Here is a 22,605-nt window from a genome sequence, read left to right as displayed (position 1 = left end):
ATCCAAAATGCTTTAATACTCAGCACGCTGCCAGTTACTTAGAGCTTCTCCCTCCCGAGTTCCTCTTCAGTCCAGTCCCAGAGCTTCTTTGCCAACTCTGGGTTATTTGTCCATCTCTTTCCTTGGCCAGTCTTGCCGACAGGAGTGTAGTATTCGCCTGACTTGACGTTCGCAGCAGTGGAAGCCCATAGCTGGTTAAGGGTACCAGTCTGCACATCAACTCCGATCACAGCAGCAGTGATCTTCCAGGCTATCCGCATGACAAAGCTATTGTCACTCATTGTGTTGGCCAGGTTGGTATTCACAAGCCCCGGCATGATTGAAGGCACCTTGATCTGAGGATATCGTCGGGCAAACTCTTGTGCAAAGAGAATGTTGGCCAGCTTGCTCTGCCCGTATCGTGTAATAGTGCTGATATCCTTGGCCGTTGTTTTAAGTGTACTGAATGCGATGCCGTCCTTTTCTGGTGCATACTGGTGGGCAGACGACGACAGGACAACGATACGTACATCAGAACCAGGTTGTTCGGCTGTTTTCAGTAGGGTTGGCAACAACAGCTTGGATAAGAGGGCGTGACCCATGTGATTCGTGCCGAACTGCATCTCATAGCCATCCTTGGTCTTCCCCTCAGGAACAGACATGATTCCGGCATTAAGAAGTAGGATGTCGAGTCGATCAGATTGCTGGCGAAAAGACTTGGCAGCTTCGTGAATAGATTCGAAGGAGGCCAGGTCCATTTGGAGAGGCTTGATTGGCGGGGCATTGGGTACCTGCGATCTAATGTCGTTGATCGCTTCTTCGGCCTTCTTGTGGCTGCGGGCACCAAGCCATATCTCCTGAGGATTATGCTTGGCAAGCTCAAGAATCGACTGCTTGCCCAAGCCGCTGTTGCCACCAGTCACAAGGATGACCTTCCCTTTCAGAGACGGAATGTCGGTATCAGGATGAAAAGTGACGCTCTTGCTCAGGAAGGAACCCATGTCGACAAGTATACGAAATGAAACCGTGGGGCGATACCAGTAATTTGCAAGGACTTCGGGGATGGTATGGCGTACGCAGACTCTTGGATTCAAGAAGAGTCATGTAGAAGGTAGGTCGCTAGGTGATTCGCGCAGGTCAAGACAGCTAGGGATGTTATTAGTACCTCTTGCATGCAATTGTTTATATATGTGAAATCCACAAGAACGACTCTCCATCCCCAGTCGATGAGCCTTCATTCCGGTAAGTCCGAAAAACTGGGCCAGGGTCATGACGAGCGTGGGAATCACCGCAGATGACTCCTCAAACTCCGCACCTAAGATAGAAGAGCTTGTTCCAGTCTTTCGGGAAGTGGGCGGCCTAAGCACGGCACTAGATCCTCCTGGGTCCAAGTTCATGAGCCCGAATGCTCCGGATCATGGAAGCATCTTCCGCAGCGTGCAAGCCCTGATGTATCACCCCATCCAAAGTTAATTAATGCCTAGGTAAGCCATTGAACTGCCTGATGACGAACTAATCGCAAAGTCGCGACCATGTATGGATGGCCTTGAGTGCTGATACAGATGGCCCAGGAAAGGGGTCGGCGCCGTGTGTAACTGATCTGCGGCCGCTTATGCCGCTTGCAACAAACCAGGCCAGGGCTCTGAAGTACGACCGGCTCCGCTTCCGCGCGACAGCGCGCTACAGGTCTCTCATGTTTATACCTATAGTGGCTTTAAACCTCGGGCAGCCCGACTCCCTATTCAGATGCTAGAGTGATGGAGGTTTAAGAGGATAAAGGGACGTGATAGCCGAGTTTGTTTTAGATTATTCTTCTAACCTCGTCCTATTTTCTTGACTTCTAAGACCCATCTCTCGTCTATACATACTCTCGTATACCCTTTAGCTATAGCAGTTTTCAGAGACGTCTGCTGCTACTTTAGGTCAGCCTAGCTCCGTTCATAGCTGATGACGGCTCAAAGGGGGAGCATCAGCATTAGCTGCTGGGAAAGATAGGGTATGATGTCTTGAATGAAATTAAAGGTTCTGGAGCACCGATTAGTTGTTAGTCCTGGAAAACACTGGCAATGGTTTTGTGGGAGTTAGTTCACCTAGCCAGCCTGGGCACCAGCCTCGAAGAAGTTGATGACGCCGTCGCCATTGAGATCAGCAGGGTCGCCTGGGGCCGCGGGCGTGCCGTTGGGGTTGTTCCGATCGAAGGTTTCTTCCAGCTGGGAGATGGTGTCGCTGTTGCCGATACCCAAGAGGCTTCCGAGCTGCGGTAGCGGCATCGCAATGGCCATTCCGGTTAGGAACACGGCTGTGTAAGCAGATAACTTCATTGTGGTGGAAGTCGAGTGGTGCCTGACAGAATGTGTCAACTTGGAGGGATGAGAAGAAAAGCACAGGTTGGAAGAACAATTGAGAAACAAACAAAGAGCATCCAAAGTCAAAGTAAAGATGCTACTGCCAGAGTAGTTGAGAAACCGAATTGAAGTGCGAGAAAGAAGTAGCTGATCAAAGTCTTGTTGCCTGCGCAACCTTTTATGCCACTTTGTCCGCGTATTGCTTGCATTTACTGAGGGAGACTCAAAACGCGGACGTGACAGAGATCGGTTACGGTTTGCCCCCAGTCTTTTCTGACGCGCGGGGCTTGCGTGGGAAAATTCTTTCGTGGTTTGACAGCTTCCTGCTCGCTTTCACTTTCTGAAGCGCGCTTTGTTGCATCAGATGCATCAACCGTTGGACTAGGCCAGAACCAGGCTTCTCTCAGTCCATTGCGACATACAATGCCATAATATCAACCAGTAAGTTGTTTTAAGATTATTTTGGCTCCGTCTCAATGGTTTAGGGCTCAGGTTTAGGTTCAGGTTCTATGCCTGCTCGGTTTCAGCCGCCATTCACCAGCAGCCAGTGCGAGGGAAGCCTGTTGACTTTGAAGGGCCTGGGATCTTTCTCAGCAGGTTCGTCAACGGCCCGCCAAAAGACCTCATTCCATACATCACTGGGCACCTATAAAGCACGCCCCGTGGCAAGTCTCAATCCAGGACCCGGTATACCAGGCAACCCTGACCTCGAAGACCTTCATTCCGAATACCTCTAGATACATCTCCAAACTACCTTGGATTGGGCGAAGCCTGCGCTACGCTAGAAGAAATAGACCGCGTCACAGTACCCAGATCAGTTTGCATCATCCAAAGTGTCAATGCCAACTTGCGACATATATTGTACGAGTGGGGAGAGTCCTAGATCGCATTGCAACGACTAGATTTTTAATCCTTCTTCTATGCAATCTCTAAACCGTCTTTACCATGAGTAGTGGCTCCACGCCCGGTGGCACCTTTCCCACGGTTTCTATACCAACGGGGCAGAGGTTATACGAACCATCTTCGAACCAATGACTAACCGATACCATCTGATGCCAGAAAAGTATCCTTCTTGTTTTGGTTTAAGAGATTCAGATGGCAAACTGCGATAATACATTCATGGTTAGCTGAGGCTTTTTCCCAGTGAGGCTTTCAACCATGCACACAGTCTAGCCTTTATCTGTCTAAGTATAATGCATCTTGTTCTATCAGGGGCATAGTTACTACTATCCATTAAGCTGGCAAGAAGCTCCGGCCTTGTCACTTCGGGGGGCTAAGCCAATTACATCTCCTTCTCTAAGCGATACTTTAATCATCATTGAGTCTTACCTTAAGAGAATAAGTACATGTATTATAGCATCGTAACAAACGAGATTAATTTACCGTATAATTAAGTAATCTTATTAATACTGGGGCAGTATATGGGCTGTAGCTCTTTGCTAGTTCAAGGGATAGTAAGAAACCTGTTTACAAAAAGGCATCTCTAGCTCACTAGCTCGCTATCTGTTGTGCATGTGTGTGTCGCAACTTTGTTTTCTTTTCTTTTCTGGCAGTTCCTGAGGCACCGTGCTAGCAAGGGTTGCTCAAAACACGCCATCAGCCCGAATCCCTTCGCTGGCAACGAGACGTAGCCTGAGGAAGCACAAGCCCTTGACAAATTACTTGTCTAAAAGAATAATATGGCCTAAGACTTCCCAAAGATTAGCCGGTTTATTATCAATGTCCCAACGTTTGAGTATCTGATGCAACAAGTATCAAGTGGAATGTAGGCGACGATTTCGTAAGCGGGCGCGGGTATTGCGATCCAAAGCCTCACCAATGATGCACACTTTACTCAGCCCTGTTCCGTGCTGTCAAATGTGAAATCACATGCAAACGATAGGGCAAAGTATGAGTGGCCAATTTGCCGGCCAGGAAATGTGATAAGTTGGAATGGCAAAGCCAGTGTCGTACGATGTTCGTTCTCAAGATGTTTAGACTTTTGCAAGCCTTTGCGCATTGAGCGAACGACCTTGTATTCGCCTTTGGAAGGCAGAATTCCAGGTGATAGCTGGCGCTCTCAATCATTCCTTGCAAAACCGTAGGGCAGAACGCGCTCTACCGTGTGTCTCGTATCAGCAGGCCTGGTTCTTCTTGCTATAAAGGGCCACGAGCCCAGGCAATAACTCTCCTCCTCCATCACCCTACATCAGCACATCAACAATCATCAAACAATCTCACCAACAACACCCAACATCCATCTACCCCACCCCACCATGCCAGCCCAAGCCCCTCTCACCCACCTTCAGCTCATCGCAGCTGACAGCATCAGCGCTCTCTACGACAACGACACCGAGACGCTCTTCCTCAAGGCCTCCGGCAAGCACGTAGACATTACCCGGGACATCACCTTCCACCGCCTGCCGTTCACGGGTGGACTCCTCTTTCAGCTGCAAGGCTGGGTCGGTCCCATCATCAACAAGGAGTCGCCCTACTCCATCACCCAAGGCTTCAACATCCAGCTCCCTAGTCGTGTGTTCCCATCCAACACCGTGATCGTGAACACCGAGAACAAGAAGAGCTGGGTCATCCCCATCCACCCACTCCTCAAGGATGGCCGCCAGGAGAGCAAACCCGCTCCAGGCGGCGAGGCCCCACCTAACATCCCCGAGGTCAAGGTTGTATCCGGCAATTCGGAGATCGTCACGGGGCTCGGGCAGACCTTCACCCTCAAGCAGTCCGATTCGTTCAAAGGTCAGGGGGGAACCGTCAACGTTGCCTTTGATAGGAACTACATCAGCCTGATTAACGCTGGAATCGATAATGGCAACATTGAGTGGAATTTCACCTCCCAACAGGTCGGCGCCACCGAGGTAGGCGTCTTCGTCGGCCAGTCCAACCCCCCCTTCATGTACCGCGTGGTCTACGACGTGAGCATTGTGCCACCCAACGATGCCACACAGGCCAAGCCCCTTGCTTCTTTCTCCGTTTCCCCTGCCAATGGTTCCTCCAACGGCTCCAAGGTTTCTGTTACCAAGAAGAACGCTGCCAGCCTTCCCCTGTCGTGGGATGGGTTCGTCAACATTGGCTTCAACATAATCAAGCAGCAATACCCCGATGCCAAGTTGTACGAAATTGATGCCACGCCCGCGACGACCGAGCCGGTTGAGAATGAGTGGGGACTTGTCAACAACCGCATTGTGGCGAGTCTCGACGGGAATAGGACAGCAATCATCCAGTCCAACGGCTGGGGCTCTTTCGGCCCAGTCGACGTCATCCAGTCTCCATTTGTGGGAGACTACGTCATTTCCTGGCCTGTGCCTTTGGAGATTCATCAGGCCTTTTCCATCCTCCGAAAGGGAGGGTACCAACAGCCCGTCGGGGCGGTTACACTACGCAAGCCCCTAGTCCCAGGCATCGACCAGGCGTTCTATATTTTCAATGTTGGAAACGAGTTCATTGCTGTTGGTGTTGAGGACAAGCAGATTCATAACTTTGGTCCCACTGGACGTGAGGTTCAGTAGGGTTCGAGGCCGAGTGTGCTTGGGCCGTTGGATGGGCAGTGGAGGATTCTTATCTTCTCTTCTAACTTTCGTTGAGCACCTAGGACTTTCGTCCTCAACAGGTATACTCAAGTATCTCGTTAAACTACATTCAAATCATCTTTGCTAGCAACGTTCCATGTCATTTGTGACATAGTTTGTCATAGTCGGGCTAAAACTTCCATCGTACGAAATGCCTCTCTGCCAACAACTAAGCTCCCTTGAAGAGGGTGACATATCTGAAGGACCAGATCTAACGTACTGAGCTGAGAATCGACCAGATCTGTTCAAACCACATCTTGACTTCGAATATGACGCCTGTAAATCCAACCCTGATAACAAAATTCCACTTCACTAGGCAAATCTTTTAGGAAATTTACCAAGCTTCCAATATTCAAAGGCCCAGAGCCTCTTTACTACGAAGCTATCTTAGGGTTAGACATTACTCAAGTTAGCTATCGCTAAAAAACCCTCAAATTGTCATGACATTTGTCAAAAGTCTGGCCAACGTCGATGAGATTGGGCCAAGGGCGTGGTTCAATGGGAAGGGACTGGAATTCTTTGTCCGTCGAAGCGAACCCAACGGCAGTCTCTTCGTTCGCACCTGGCAGCAACTTTTCGAAACAACTGGCGGAGGAGTAGGCAAGCTTCTATGGCGCAGAGCAATGGGCGACCTCGGCGGCACTCTGACCATGGAGGGCAGACAGGGAGTTGGAATTCTTGTCCAAGGTGGTCACCAACACTAGTGAATGCAAACGGGAAAACTTTTCAGAGGCAGCCTAGAACTCTCGCGCGCATGAGCCACTGCTGGACTTCGTTCTGGACTACTTCGCCAGCCAGATCCGGCAATACGACTTCACTCGCGTCCATCAACAAGGCTTACACCCCAAACCTCAAAGTGGGGGTTGACATGCAGGCCAAGATGGTTGACTATTGCCTCACTCTGGCCGAAGACGGTACTATGAGTCTAGCGAAGGAGCGCAACAAGGCCAACAGATCCGCCTCCATCAACCACACATCCTACGAGCCTGTGCGAGACCAACCCATCGCTGTCAACATGAGACCAAGACCCCGGGGAGCTCCAACACGGAAGCAGAGGCGCAGCTATCCGTTTAGGCCCTGGCACATCTCAAACGGCTGCGATCGCTGGCATGCACATCAAATTCGACGCTTACGATCGACGTGACAATCCCAGTGATATATGTGTGCGGAGGGGAGTGCCTCCACTATACCGAATCCTCTGCCAGAAGACGGGGGGGCTGTCTTTGATACATGGCAACCTTTGCTATCCCCCTTTCCTCGAATTATCTTTTATATCTTCTTCTAAAAAGGCTTCAATGAGAACTGGCCCCAGAATCTACCGAAACCATCAATACCTAAGATACATACATACACGAAGGCAGTCTTCAGTACCAATTAGTAGCACAGAGATGAGACATCGGGTATGATACGGTGAGCCGGTTACTCTGACTTGGTACGTCAGGGTTTGCTCTCATGTTAGGAGCTTAGACTTAAGTATTTATGCTATAAATACGCCAGCGGCCTCCTTAACGAGATCGTTGACCTAGGCTACAATTATAAGACTATGCATGCTATTACATTGACATGCTCTATAATAAAAGCTGTTCTAAAGGTTCCAGTCCTTCGCCATGGAGTCGCGTGTTAGTGTTTACTGTATTGACTATTTGTGGAGCGTTATGTTAACAGTAGTTGCTGGGCAATAAGCGCCACTGACTGGGAACAGATCTACCCTGTATCAAATGGAAACCGTTTCTAACTCTCTAATAAGCACCAGTGGTTTAATTTACTTAACGCACCTCACCAAGAAGAAGCACGACGTTTGAGAATCTATTTAAGAGAATAGTATAAAGTATAAAATGTGGTATATGCCAAATCAAGCTGCAAGGAATGCCAAACATCCTCCCATTTCCTCGCGTTATTGCTACTTAGATCTGCAGCCCCGCCCCAGTGATCAAGAACTTGATGAAAGGCAAGGAGATTCTCAGTGAAAAGTTTGAAGACTCGAGGATTGTAAACGTCCCAGGCATCACGGTGACAATGCGAATAAAAGACAGGTCAAGTTGCGAATACCAACACAATAGCCAGAATAATACCGACAAGCGTTGCCAGGAAAGAGGTAGAGATAAACGCATGTCAAAGGACAGTAAAGTTGATTGACGAAAGCCAAGTTGCAAAAAAAGATGCCAAGGGCCAAAATTGCGCTAACCCAGAGCATAAACTTGATAAGACAAAGGCTATAAGTGATGCGGAATCCCTATTTTGAAATTGAATTTTTCCTGTGAATGCCGAGTGATCAAATCTATCTAATTTCTACCCAAGTACCTCTATGCCTATCGATCATGGTTGGACTTTTGCGTGCTTCTACTCACAGTCTGGCCATTTGGAGCTGATCGCCGTTCTTGTCAAATGAAATCTTATGTCCAGTAATCATTGACTGTTGCAGCGCCGCGCCAATCCGTACTGCTGTGACTGCCGTCGTCAAATTAACAGGTACTGGCTTGTCATCCAACACACAATCTGTGAACTCAATGGCCTCGGTCGTAAAGGCAGCGCGGAAACGACCCCAATAGTTCTGCGGAAGCTCATGTCGAATCCCCCCCGGCTCGTAGATCCGCACATGGTTATCGGTCGGAACGATGTTGACAGTCAGTTTGCCTTTGGTGCCAATAATCTCTGTTGAGTCTTCTTGGCCGGCTGCCATCATGCGGGACGCATATAGGTACGCGATCCGGCCGTCATAGAACTCAACCACACCAACAGCATTATCCCGGTCATTATACTGTCGAAGATCTGGTTCAACAGCCGTGATGCCCACGGCGTGGACTGATCTAACCTTTGAGTCCTCACCAAAGAACCACAAGGCTAGATCAATGTCGTGGATGCTGCAATCCACAAATATGCCGCCTGAAAACTGCGCGTAGGCAACAAAGAAGCCTGAAGGGTCTAGAACGTCGCAGGTCTGGCTTCGAAGGACAGATGGGCGTCCAATCAACCCTGACTGCATCTTCTGGTAGGCATCGCGGTAGGAGGAATCGAAGCGGCGAGAAAAGCCACACATGACCTTTAGATCGGGACGGGCGGCGGCAGCGTCGACAACAGATTGAGACTGGAAGCGGCTGTTAGTATCTAGAGGATCAGGTTGGTAGATCTCAGCTCACAACTTCAACCGTAGTCCCGAGAGGCTTCTCGCAGAGGACATGTTTGCCTGCAGCAATTGCAGCGTTTGCTTGCTCGGCGTGAACTGCGGTAGCAGAGGCAACACAGATAGCATCTAGACCCTGGTGAGCTATCATGTCGGCATAGTTCTCGTAAACAGCTACGCCATGGGGAGCGAGGTTCTCAGTCGCCCATTGACGCTCGGCCACGTCTGGACTGCTGACAGCCACAAGGGTGGCCCGGGGCACGTTCTGGTGAAAGTTGAGGGCATGTCGCTTGCCCATACGACCGAGACCTGCGACTCCAACTTGCAGCTTTCGGGGGGGCATTGTGAATGTTGGAAGGTGAAGAACTTGAGCAGTCCGCTTTCGATCAAAGGACATTCTATGGGTTTAAATGGCTGCGATGGCAGACGGCCCGATGGAAGGTCGGTCCATTCATTGTTCACCAAATGTTTGTGACTATTCAACATCCGCCACTGAAGAAGCGGCTTGTCCAATTGCCAACGTGAAGTTTCCAAGGTCACCCCAACCGCGACCCGCAGCTAACCTCATGGCGGGGGCATTACTATGGGGCACTGATTCGGGGGAAATTGCCCCGATTGGAGACTCGGTAAAACGCTACGAAAAAAATTGCCCCAAGGAGTTTCAACATGGGCCGGGCCAGCCCCTTGCCCCTGAACAACCCACATTAAGATGGGGTAGAGAAACACACAAGACTGATTTGGCTGTAGCTCTCACCTTATTATTCCTGTTTTTCCTCACTAACCCACAAGTCATTGCACCTGTACATGTCGAACATCTTGGCAAACCCCAGACAAAATTGGTACATATAGGCAACTACATCATGAATCCGCTGCAGCATCCCACCCCCAGGCTTTCTTCAAGTGCGCCTGTGCCGCAGCAGTGGGCCACGAGTGCTCAGCCTCGGCCAAGATCAACACGTCCAACAGCGCCCTCTGATCCTTGGCGGTAGTGAATCGATCCCCACACGCTGTAATCCCCATACACGCGGTAAACATTGCGGGCCGGGTAGCCTTGTTGGAAAGAGCAGTACCACAGAGCTCTCGGACTTGTGTCCGAATGTCATCCTAATCATGTGATATTAGACTACGCGGGAGTGATGAGCAGGACCACTTACATCGATCCTCCTCCGAGCTTGTCGAGCGGATGGCCCGATTCGTGGTGCTCTGTCATCGTGACACATGAGCAGAATCCTCGCAAAGATACTGTGTACAAGGCCAATTACTGTGGAGTCAGTGTCTTTCCTTGATGGAAGCGGTGTTGACATACCGACAGCATGGTTGAGATATGCGATGTATGGAAACACCTCGCCCACACTCTCATTGGGTTCGCTATAAGCTATTGGCAGCCATGACACTGGTCGAGCCCGCAACCAAGCCTGATCGTAATTGATCAAGTCCTGATACTCGTTCTTATTACGCCCACCAACTCCAAAACAGTAGTTTATGACCTCTGCGCAATGAATGATGATGCGATTTGCCCATGTATCGTCATCCGCGGGAGAGAATGATCGGTCGATGAATAGGTGGTCGAGCTTGATCTTGACGGGTCTCTGGCCGACAAAGCTCATGTAAATCTCTTGTCTAAGTCCAATCCAGAACGAAGCTTGGCGAAGACTACTTGGATACGTAGATGTATTGGGCGTGTTCATGAACAGCTGAATTCCTAGGAGGTGGCCTTCGTGGTCTGTGCCAATCAGGGGAACATCGAGTTCTTCAAGGGTCCGCAAGAGTATTGTCGCGGCCAACAAGTCGTCGTTTGTCAGCGCTGAAGAATCGCTCGAGACGGTCGTCAGATGTTTGAGGCATTCTTGGTGGTACCTGTCGGCGGCATAGGGATCATATTGCGCGGTAAGACTGAGATGTCGAGAAGAGAGGGCAAAGATGGCGTTGAGAAGAGTTGGGCAAGTTGCGGCGCGTGAAGGAACGACAATAGCAAAGTGGCGCCTACAGTCGCAGAGATCAAACTCCAATAGTCAGCACAGATGGTACCTCGATATGAACGGCCTTGCTTACCCAGGTGCACATGTAATCTCGGTAATACTCCATCAACCAGACTTCATGAGGTTTGGTAAGTGGAAAGACGTCACCAGCCTCGACGTTGGCCAGCCCCAGCAAAGAACTCTGTGGGACCGTTGTGAAACTGCAGTCGACTCCATGTCCTGGAACGTTATATGAGACGGCTGCAGGGGTCAAACGTAACTCTCTCGAACTATTCACGAGCTCCGCATCAACGTCAACCTCGAACTGGCCTGCACTTGGATCGAGATCCGCCGGCGAGTCACCAAGAGATATCTCTTGATGGCCAATCTGCCACGGACTCTCGGACAAATACTGGGCCTCAACATCTTGCGTCTCGTCCACAAACCGTACTTTCGGGTGGTTAGTAAACAATAGCTCCAAGGACCTTGACAACTTACATCGCCGCGGACACTGGACCCATGTCTGATCCTCTTTGGGTGACCTGTAAGAAATCTCAACTCAACATGACCTGTCTGAACGTGGGGGAGTGGGTCCTACTCGGTTGAATGCTTGAAGCGAAAAGCGGGCGCTGTCGAGCAGACTTTGCCTGTCGAAGCGCACCGGCGACAGGCCCGGGATTGTTCGCCTTCTCCCCAGACGCACTTGAGATGCTGCGTCTTGCAGGCCTGCGATTGTCAGACTGGAGCCAACATAGCCACCACACGTTCATTCACCGGACTGAGTCATCATAGCCAGGGAGGGTCGAGGTTGTCGGTGGGGGAAACGGGCAAAGTTCCCGGTGGACTCACTAGACAAGCTGCCGACATGTTTTACCACTCCACGTATAACCTGAGGTCAGTCTTGACACAGGGCAGGTGGCCCCGACTATATCATAACTGTGTGGCGGCGTTGTCAGGAGACAAAGGCCCGAATATCGGTTCCAAGGTCCAGATTTTGCAAAAGAGGGGAAAGGTCCCGGCCCCACAGGAATATCCAAGCTCATAGCCCCGTGAAAAGGTCAACAATCCCGATAATTCTCCACTCACACGTCACCAAGGACAACACCCCACAAACTGACTCGCGTAACCCCAAATTCTGAACCCCAGACCCCATGTTTTCCCCCATGGAACTGTGGAGAAGGAGGAGTAGTCTAATTCGTGAGTCTCGATTGGCTGTTGAGACATAGTGCACTGGCTCGGGGGAAAGCCGTTGATCAGAGGGCATTGACCAAGGATCGAAACTATAAAAGACCTTGTTCTGGCCACATTCTGAGGCATCATCTCTACAGCCTTGCACCTGCACATCTCCCCTGCTTCTTCCATTATCTACCTCCTTCACCTCGCCAATCTCCATCATGGTCGGCAAACTTGACCCAGTCAAGGGGAAGCGCGATGACTATGACATCGCAATGGAGGAGCATGTTAGCATGAACATGACCGTGGAGCCCTATGGCCCGTCAGGTAGGGAACTCGAAGTCTTCAACTTTCCGAGCTGACATTTTGTTGCAGGCTTCCGTGGCCTCTTCTCCTCTCCCTATGTTGCCATGTGCGCTGCCTTCTCTGCCATCGGTGGCCTCCTATTCGGCTATGACCAAGGAGTAATCAGCGTCACACTTGTCATGGCCCATTTCCTCGATCGATTCCCCGAAGTCGGAAACGACGCACCAGGCGCAGGCTTTAAGAAGGGTCTTATGACGGCCATGATCACATTAGGTGCCTTCGTAGGAGCTATCAACCAGGGATGGATCGCCGACTGGATATCTCGCAAGCGATCTCTTATGGTTGCTGTTGTTGTCTTTGTAATCGGTTCGGCCATTCAGACCGGTGCTATTGATTATACTATGCTTGTCATCGGCCGGTTCATTGGCGGCATAGGCATTGGACAGTGAGTTCACAGTATATCCTTCTTTGCTCTAACATCTACTAACTTGTTAGGCTCTCCATGGTTGTTCCGCTATATATCTCTGAAATTTCGCCCCCAGAGATCCGAGGTTCTCTCCTTGTCTTCGAGGAGCTATCGATTGTTATCGGAATTGTTGTCGCATTTTGGATCACTTATGGAACCAAAGATATGACCAGTCATTGGTCGTGGCAGCTTCCATTCCTTTTGCAAATCCTCCCTGGCCTTCTTCTTGGATTCGGCGCAATCTTCCTCCCTTATTCTCCACGCTGGCTAGCGTCCAAAGACCGAGAAGACGAAGCCTTAGATAGCCTTGCTAAACTGCGAGCCCTCCCCAAAACCGACCCCCGAGTCCAGCGTGAATGGATGGATATCATCGCCGAGGCACGATTCCAGGCTGGAATCCTCCGAGAGAGGCACCCTCGACTCACTCAGCGCACCGATCATGCTAGCAAGATTCGACTGGAGCTTGTTAGCTGGGCAGACTGCCTTAAACCTGGATGCTGGCGCCGTACGCTCGTTGGTGCGGGTATTATGTTCTTCCAACAATTTTCTGGAATTAACGCCCTGATTTATTACTCTCCTACGCTCTTTGGCACCATGGGCCTCGACTCTGAGATGCAGCTTATTATGTCAGGTGTCCTCAATGTCACACAGCTGGTTGGTGTCTTCTCGAGCTTGTGGACACTTGATCGATTTGGTCGTCGAACTATCCTACTTACTGGCAGCTTCCTGATGTTTGTCCCGCATCTTATTATTGCTGTCTTGGTGGGCAAGTTTTCACACGACTGGCCAAGCTATACTGCTGAGGGCTGGACAAGTGTCACGTTCCTACTCTTCTATATGCTTGCCTTTGGTGCCTCTTGGGGACCTGTCCCTTGGGCCATGCCAGCCGAGGTCTTCCCATCAAGTCTACGTGCCAAGGGTGTGGCCATTTCGACATGTTCAAACTGGATCAACAACTTCATTATCGGTCTCATCACGCCTCCGCTTGTTCAAAAGACTGGCTTTGGAGCTTATGTTTTCTTCGCTGTGTTCTGTCTATTGTCTCTGGTTTGGGTTTGGTTCTGTGTGCCGGAGACCAATGGTAAGACTTTGGAAGAGATGGATGAGGTTTTCAATGATAGAAGCGGTGTGGAAGATATTACAAAGAAGGAGCGTACTCTTCGCGAGGTGTATGACGAGAAGGTAGCTCGAGATGCAGCTTGAATGCGACATTTCGGGCTATCCTTAACCAGGCTTGATTGTGAAATACACTACAATCCCACCTCTTGAGGCTTAGCAATACGCAACACCCCTTTACAATCCCATCAAGAACTAGATTCTAGATTATCCTTACCACAATTGAACATTCCTTTCATACTCTTTGGAAATTTCCTTTTCTAGCCACCTAATCACTATATCTATTGCTTGGCGTATCTTTACAATGACGGACGGTGCGTCAGCCATAGGTGCCGCGACAGCTAGGCTCTCAACCCACAAACAGAGGTCTTCACAGATCAGGTTGATGTATGCAGTCATTCATCAGTGAAGAGCTGGATTAAAGGGGATAAATATAAGCCAGGGAAGATTTGCAGTTGCCTCAATGCGGCAGACATTGTCTACGTATTGAGCCACGGTTCGGCTACTGAACCAATGATCATTCGGGAGAAGAACGAAGATGTTGACAGAGTCATGAACGTCAACTACAAGGGAGTTGTCTATTGAACTCGTGAACAGATCAAAGCCATGCTCTCCGTGCCAAAAGTCAGCCACCCAAGTAATGTCAACGTTACGTTACTAGCCTTTCTTGCCTGATGCATATCCCCGGGGAGGTACACATGCCGCTACCCTGGACTAGTCTATTTCTGGCACGATATAGACTGTAAATATGATGTTGCCTAAAGGATATTAGTCCCAGGGCTCCAACGACTCCAGGAGGGAAAAGTTCATCGTATATCAGATAGCATCACACCCTCAACTTCGTAAACTACTGCCCCCAAAAGTGGTAGATTCTGTATTAGCAGGAGCTCAGCTCACGCAGCGTCCTCGGGACGCACGGAAATCGTCACGAACGTCTGATAGGCTTTCGGGGTAATCGGGATCGGCATCATGGCCCCGCATTTTATATCTCCTGGACCCTACTGAGTCCTCGCAGCATTTTTTCTCTCGCGTTTATTCATAGATGTGAGACTAGTATTGTACTGCTGTTCACTTTTTACCTAGTCTGCTTTTCTTACCATTCCCCCATCCAAACTACACATGGATCAAAACGAGCGATCCTCGGTGAGCAGTTGGAAGCGCCGGTTTAACCCAACGAAACTGGAGAGAAAGCGCCGTTCAGATAGGCTCAATCAGCGTCTGACAAGGAAGCAGACAAAAGAATACATCGCCGAACTGGAAAAGAGGATTCAAATCTTAATACATGGCGAACACGAGGCGCTTATCAACCAGGTCATCAAGGAAAATCACGACCTTAGAGCATCCCTCAGCAGATAATAGACCAAGACGGAGGAAACCATTTCACGCGCAAGGGAGTGTTGAGAGGGAGGAGAGTTGTATTTTAGCGATGAACCTTTTCTATATTAAAATACCTAGTATGGTTAGTTAGTTTTTAACTAAACCCTATTACCTATAAAAACTATTTATTAGGCTACTAATAGTTTTTTTTATAAGAGAATTTTTTTATATAAATGAATTAACATATATAATAAGCAAGTTAGCCATGCAAGTAAGTTGGCTACTTTTCTTACCCTATAAGATTAAAATCGCAATAAAAACACCATAAACCATTTAATCAATTGAAACTACTCGCTATATTCTTCCCCAGATGTCTTAATCACTACCTGACAAGTCCTTGCATTATGGCCGGGCTAGCCGCAAACACCATAACGCCGAACCCCCGGTCGCGCCGACCTTCCTTAACCACTATGTCTCGATGATTCAGCCACTACCTACGCATCAGCATCCATTTGATTAATTGCCTGCCTTCCTTCCTCTACCATTATGACCCCTCTTTTCTATAGCCGGGTTCTTTTTGCCCTCTGGCGCTGACTAAGTATCTTATTTGCCTCCCGAAGGTCTTTGTTCTTAGTAGCTAATAAGGCAACCCGATGCATAACTACCTTTATCCCCTTCTTAAGAGACCTTAGGGCTTTAAGGATTAACTCTGGGGAGCTGCTTTGGTGCCTTCTGATTCGTCTTTTAAGGTATTTAGATTAAGATCTAGCCTTAAGCATAGTCCTTAGGGTCCTTAAGACCTAAGATATTAAGGGCTTAGATCCCTCCTCGGCAGGCATTGGAGTCCATAGCTGCATATTAAGCTTTAAGACTATACTTTCTAGGTTAAGAGGAATAAGGCTAGCTCCTTTAAAAACCCTCTTAATATTTCTTTCTATTATAATAGCCTTATATATAGCATAAAAGGCTAAAAAGAACTTAATCTTTAAAACATAGGTTATAGAGCATCTAATTAGATGCTTTATTTCTCGACTATAAGCCTTCTTTAATAGCCTAAAGCACCTAATATTAAGTAGCTAAAGTAAGTAAGAGAAATAAGGTAGTATATAAAGCTAGATAATCTTTTTCTCCTTATAATATCTCTTAAATTTAATAGACTAGTAACTTTTATAGCTATTAAGGATTAAGAGATAATAGCAACTATTTAATTACTTAGCTATGCACCGGTCAAAGTGCTTAAGCCACTTAAGACCGGTCTTATTATCAGTCTAGCTATTTTAGGTCATTGCAATAGCCTAATCGCCCGGGAGGTTACTATCCCGGTACTAGTTAGCAAGGTAATATTAGCCCGCACTAATAATAAACAGCTAGATCGCCTGGCCTTCCGCATTGATCGCCTAGATGACTATAATCCATTCCCGGTTTCTAGGCTATACTGATTTCGGCTTTAAATGCCTTTCTATACCTATGATAATTATTCCGCTTATAATTATACCCATAAGAAAGCTAGTCTTATTAAAGTTATAGATATTATCTAATTAGATGCTATACTTTGTGATTATATTTGCTATAAGCTAAAACTAATTATAGATAATAGTTAGATCTTTATACTTAGCTCTTTAGTAGTTATATTTATAAAAGAAATATATCTTAAGGTCTAAGTGCCGCTTAATAAAGTTATAAGCCTAATATATACTAATTAGTAATATATCGCGGTCGGTGAGTAATTAATTAGTTATTTCTTTAATACTATAAAGCTAAGGGGGAAATTCTTATAAATCTAGGTTAAGAATAAAGTAAATAAAAATTTATTTCTTTAGATTAGATAGCTAATATAATTTTTAGATAGTATTGCATTAAGATTAAATCTCTTTATAGTAATTAATAAGAGTATTATAATTAACCTTATAGATTATTATAGCTTATTAAAAGCTAAGTTTTAATTAATTTTTATAAGCCTAAAGGGTAAGAAGTATTCTAGCCTTATAATTAATAGATAATATACTAGGTAGTTAAGAATTAATTAATTAAATTAAGAAGATATTAAGTAAGGGATTTTTAGCTAACTTGCTTATATAGCTAACTTACTTATTATATATATTAATATATAATATATATAATAAGCAAGCGTCGCAGATAAGTAAGCATCGCACTTTTCCCACTTATATCTAACTTTTTATTTAATTAATTAATTCCTAACTACTAAATATATTAGACTTAAATATAAAGGCTAGAACTCTTCTTACCCTTTAGGCCCTTTAAAATAACCCTAAGCTAAGTATCTAACGCGCTATAGGGACCTACCGGGTCTCTAAGCATAGGCTATATTAGCGACAAAATAGCATTTAAGCTCGACTTAATATTATCCCTAAATTACGTAAATTATTAAATCTAGAGAAATAAATCCTTATTTAATTTATTCTTAACCTAGATTTATAAGGATTTCCCCCCTAGCTATATAATATAAAAGAAATAACTAATTAATTACTTATTAATTATGATATATTACTAATTAGTATATATTAGGCTTTAAACTTTATTAAGTAATACCTAGAGCTTAAGATATATTTCTTTTAGAAATATAACTATTAGAGAGCTAAATATAAAGATCTAATAATTATTTATAATTAATTTCGCCTTATAAGAAATATAATCGCGAAGTATAATATCTAATTAAATAATCTCTATAACTTTAATAAGACTAGCTTTCTTATAGGCATAATTATAAGTAAAATAGTTATTATAGGTTTAAAAAGGCATTTAAAGCTAAAATTAGTATAGCTTAGAAACTAGAAATAGATTATAATTATCTAGGCGATTAATATAAAAGGCTAGGCGATCTAGCTATTTATTATTAATATAGGCGAATATTACCTCGCTAATTAATACTAAGATAATAACCTCCCGGGCGATTAGGCTATTATAATAACCTAAAATAGCTAGACTAATAATAAGACTAGTCTTAAGTAGCTTAAGCACTTTAACCGATATATAGCTAAGTAATTAAATAGTCGCTATTATCTCTTAATCCTTAATAGCTATAAAAATTATTAGTCTATTAAATTTAAGAGATATTATAAAAAGAAAAAAATTATCTAGCTTTATATACTATCTTATTCCTCTTACTTACTTTAGCTACTTAATATTAAGTGCTTTAGGCTATTAAAGAAGACTTATAGTTAAGAAATAAAGCATTTAATTAGATACTTTATTACCTATATTTTAAAGACTAAGTTCTTTCTAGCCTTTTATATAATATATAAGGTTATTATAATAAAAAAAAATATTAAGGGGGCTTTTAAAGGAGCCGGCCTTATTCCCCTTGACCTAGAAACTATAGTCTTAAAGCTTAATATATAGCTATGGACTCTAATGCCTACCGAGGAGGGGATTAAACCCTTTACCCCTTGGGTCTCAAGAACCCCAAAGACTATGCTTAAGGCTAGGTCTTAGTCTAAATACCTCGAAAGATAAATTAAGAGGCATCATAGTAGCTCCCTAGAGTTAATTATAGAGGCTATGTTATAGTCCTCTTAGGGGAGTAAGAGGCCTAAGTATTACTGAAAGCGGTGAGATGAGAGCTGTTTCTAGCAGCTAGAAGGTCAAAACAAACATAAGTCGCAATGCAAAGAAGGCACATAAGAGGTAATCTAAAACTAAGTTGATTCTATCTAAAAGCTGCTAGATCTGGCCATTATAGAGCTAGATTCGTCACGTGGGGGACCTATGTGACTGGGGCATGTAACAGGCTATAAAGTCTCTTATAAAGGCAATAAAGGGAAATATATTGAATTGGGGCTCGGGCGAGCCTGTTAGTCACGTGCTTGAACACGTGACCACTTGATCAAAAGAGGCATCTTCCGCCGCAGCTCTTAGCTAGCCATCCTTTTCATCTTTACCTTCTAATTTACCTCTTTTTCAACTGCTTATTAAGCAGCCCTCGCAGCCTCAATTGGCTGTGGGTGGTCTGTGTGTTGTGTTGTTGTTCCTCCACAGTTAAAATATATAAGATTGTATTATTAAGGGCTAAGGTTAAAGACCTTTGAGAGGCAAATAAGATACTAAGCCGGCGCTAGAGGGCAAAAAGGACTAAATTATAGAAAAGAGGAGTAATAATAATAGAGGAAGGAAGGCAGGTAATTAATTAAATAGATATAGATACTTAGGTGGTAGCGGAATCATCGAGGAGTAGTAGTTAAAGAAAGTTAGCGTAACTAGGTATTTAGCATTATAATATCTATAGTAAGCCCGGGCATAATATAAGGACTTATTAGGTAGTAATTAAGATATCTAGGGAAGAGTATAATTAGTAGTTTTAATTAATTAAATAGTTTATAGTATTTTTATTTTAATCTATTATAAAGAGGTAAGGAAAAGTGCGACGCTTACTTGTCTGCGACGCTCGCTTATTATATATGTTATGCATAGCTTGCGTGATAAATAAGCATATATAATAGTATATTATATTACTAAAATCCCACTTACCCTAGACCTCTTAACTTTTTCTATAAGATAGCTAGAAACCTAAAAAGAGTATTTTTATAAACCTAATCTTTTAAGAAATCTTATAATAAATTTTTTATATTTTTTAAAAAAGCCCTTTATTTTATTAACTGTTATAAACCTCTAACGCGGTCACGACAAAGGGGTCGACCCAATTAAAATAGCGCAAATAAAAGGTACTTCTCCTCCCTACCTAAATTAGCCTATAGTAGAAGTTCCAATAATCCTTTAAGTTACAAATCGCTATATCACATTTATTGTATCCCTTCCGAGACTGCCGCGGCTGCCTTGGCCTCCTTCTATTGCCGCTTATACCTGCTAAGGGCTTTTTTTTTTGGCTTTTTAACTTAACCTCCCTAATCTAAAGACTCTAGTAAGGAATATAGTCTGATTTTTTCCTTCGTGAGACATAATTATGCTATTAAATAGGTGTAAATTCGCCCTTAGCTTAAAACCTTTGCTGCGATTAATTATTATAATAAAAAGCCTTAAAGATATTATTATAAAGCTGCTTACGCCACTTAACCTAACTCATATATTTCTTTTAACTTAGCTACCCGTGAAGCTGAAGAATATAGCTATTTATAAGGATAACTTCTAAGAGGAAGTGCTAAGTTAGGGCCTGCTAAGTGCCCTAGCGGACAGGGTGATCATAGCTATGATATAGCCTTAATTAGTTGTCATGAGCCTCCCAATCAGGAAATATCTGGGCTGCTAATTGGGCTGTGGAGGTTGACGGAAGCCGGCGGAAGCCTGAGGCATCGGCCTGAGAGAGCAATGTAAGGGAAGGGAAAACGCAGCTAGCTAGCTGCTCGGAAGCCGACCGGACTACGAGGATCTGAGAGCTACTGAGGTTATAAGGGAAAACGCGTACAAAGCAAGTAGGGCAAGAATCAAGACCGTCACATCTCATTACCTACCTGCACGCAGTTCCATAGCAGCTTGACCTCCTCACTCTCTTCTACAACCTTTGCCACTGACATTAGTCGCCTCAATCTATATAATTTATCTCATTGTTATACTTAGCGGCAACTGTTGAACCGAAGCGGTCCTATTCATACGAGAATATGCAGGGGATCCCGCAATGGGTTTTGACCAGACGAGCCTCGGAACCAGTTAAAGCAAAGTCACGTGACAGGACATATCTCAAATAGGAATAGCGCATAGCATCAGCCCAAAAGAGGGGCAAGAGTTAGTCAGAGACAATCAATCAAGCAATTCACTCAAGATCAGGTTCAATAATTAAGAGTCTCAGAGCTGCGCTTCTTCAAGGCAGCTATAACTACCAAAAACAAATGTCAAATCAATAAAACTAACCTCGATACCTATATCCAAACCGCGATAATATATCCTCTATCGCGAACATAAAGTCCTACCTCTTAAATAGACCAAATGACTAGGATTCCTTTAAATAATCCTATATTATAAAGATAACTACGGAACGAGTATATAAGCTAGGTCGACTTAATAACCTAAGCTAATTTAGCGCCCTTTATGAGAAGGAACTAAGGAGACCCGAAATAGGTAATTATATAGCGAAAGTAGGCATCAATACTAAGACATATAATGCGAGGGTTATTTAAGGCGAATGCCCTGCGACCTTATTTATCGAAATAGTCCCAGAGGACTAAGAGGTATATAAGGCAAAGCTAGCTATTTACTAAAGTAATCTTAAGCGATATAATAAATAAGCAGATAGCATCTATAATATGCTTAACTAGATAATTAAGAAGGTTAATCTATATTATATTAAGATATACTTACTAGCTATAAATAATTTAGCTAAGTATAATAATATTATAAGCTTCTTTTTTAACCTAAAAGTAGCTTATAGTATTAATAATAGCCTAAGAAAGAAATAAGCTTAGAAAGGGTATTTTAAGGTACTAAAAATAGCCTTAAATAGCAAAATAAACTAGGAAGAATAGATTATTAACTAGGAAAAGTTAATATGAATTATAAAGCTTAGATAAGTAGCTAAAGCATAATACCCTAATACCTAGTTTAATAACCTAAAAGAAGCTCTAAAATATCAGTTTAAGATCTTCCTCTGGATTAAGTAAGGTTAAAATAAAGAGAAGATTAAGAATAGAACCTACTTGCTATTAACCTTCTCTATATAATTCCGGCAAGAGATTTAAGATGGGAAGAGGAAGGGCGATAAGGCTACGACTAATCGAGTGGCAAAAGGGAGCTTTAGACCGATATTTCGAGCCTTGCCCTCTTAGGATATAAAGCAAAGCCGCTTCTCTACGCGTAAGTTAAGAGAAGACTCCGCAAAGTATCCTTATTAATCTCTAGAAATACTAGAGTAATATATACTACCCGTTGGCTCATGTGGGGCTATCGCCCCAGGCGAGCCAACCTAGCAAGCTAGGTTGGCCCGAAAACTGCGGGACAGGCTGAAAACCCCGGGACATCGGAGAAGCCCGATTTTAGCCGTGATTTGCGCCCTTTCCGATCTTTTGATGTTCACAAGGCGTCCAAAGTGATATTTGAAGCCCCAAGAGAAGCAGAAGTGATGCCTTTTGCGATGCTGAAGGGAATGACGTTCCTGAAGACTAAGATTGAGCTATAGAGGCCGCTGTTGCGGCACCCAGGCCCTGCCGCCTTGAGGGACGGCTCTTCACGTATTTTAAGGTGTATCAACGTCAATTGAACGCGGCAGACTGGCTGATTGAACCTCTCTTTCCCTCCTGATGATCTCAAGGATCTGATCCAATGCTGAAGTGTGTGGTTGAGGTCGTGAAGGGCACGG

General features: G+C 45.1%; 5 protein-coding genes across 5 annotated transcripts; 2 read left to right on the top strand and 3 right to left on the bottom strand.

The window, feature by feature from the left end:
- Positions 1-38: 38 nt before the first annotated feature.
- On the bottom strand, positions 39-980 carry LRP88_02069 (uncharacterized protein; the record flags this gene model as incomplete). Its single annotated transcript, XM_083238740.1, has 1 exon — positions 39-980. The coding sequence occupies one exon, from the start codon at positions 978-980 to the stop codon at positions 39-41; it is 942 nt and encodes a 313-aa protein (XP_083105335.1).
- A 1,089-nt stretch (positions 981-2,069) lies between these two features.
- Positions 2,070-2,300, bottom strand: LRP88_02068 (uncharacterized protein; the record flags this gene model as incomplete). The annotated part of the gene is made up of 1 exon (XM_083238739.1): positions 2,070-2,300. One exon carries the CDS (start codon positions 2,298-2,300, stop codon positions 2,070-2,072), a length of 231 nt encoding a protein of 76 aa, XP_083105334.1.
- Positions 2,301-4,579: 2,279 nt separating this feature from the next.
- LRP88_02067 (uncharacterized protein) lies at positions 4,580-5,827 on the top strand (the record flags this gene model as incomplete). The annotated part of the gene is made up of 1 exon (XM_083238738.1): positions 4,580-5,827. One exon carries the CDS (start codon positions 4,580-4,582, stop codon positions 5,825-5,827), a length of 1,248 nt encoding a protein of 415 aa, XP_083105333.1.
- Positions 5,828-8,231: 2,404 nt separating this feature from the next.
- LRP88_02066 (uncharacterized protein) lies at positions 8,232-9,351 on the bottom strand (the record flags this gene model as incomplete). The annotated part of the gene is made up of 2 exons (XM_083238737.1): positions 8,232-8,972; positions 9,025-9,351. The coding sequence occupies 2 exons, from the start codon at positions 9,349-9,351 to the stop codon at positions 8,232-8,234; spliced, it is 1,068 nt and encodes a 355-aa protein (XP_083105332.1).
- Positions 9,352-12,360: 3,009 nt separating this feature from the next.
- Positions 12,361-14,114, top strand: LRP88_02065 (general substrate transporter; the record flags this gene model as incomplete). The annotated part of the gene is made up of 4 exons (XM_083238736.1): positions 12,361-12,466; positions 12,515-12,890; positions 12,941-13,664; positions 13,716-14,114. The coding sequence occupies 4 exons, from the start codon at positions 12,361-12,363 to the stop codon at positions 14,112-14,114; spliced, it is 1,605 nt and encodes a 534-aa protein (XP_083105331.1).
- Between the last annotated feature and the right edge of the window lie 8,491 nt (positions 14,115-22,605).

The sequence above is a fragment of the Fusarium phalaenopsidis genome, assembly GCF_050370095.1.
Source record: "Fusarium phalaenopsidis strain FUZ10S chromosome Unknown contig_32284, whole genome shotgun sequence".
Lineage (NCBI taxonomy): Eukaryota > Fungi > Ascomycota > Sordariomycetes > Hypocreales > Nectriaceae > Fusarium > Fusarium phalaenopsidis.
This window is presented reverse-complemented; position numbering and strand designations above follow the sequence as displayed.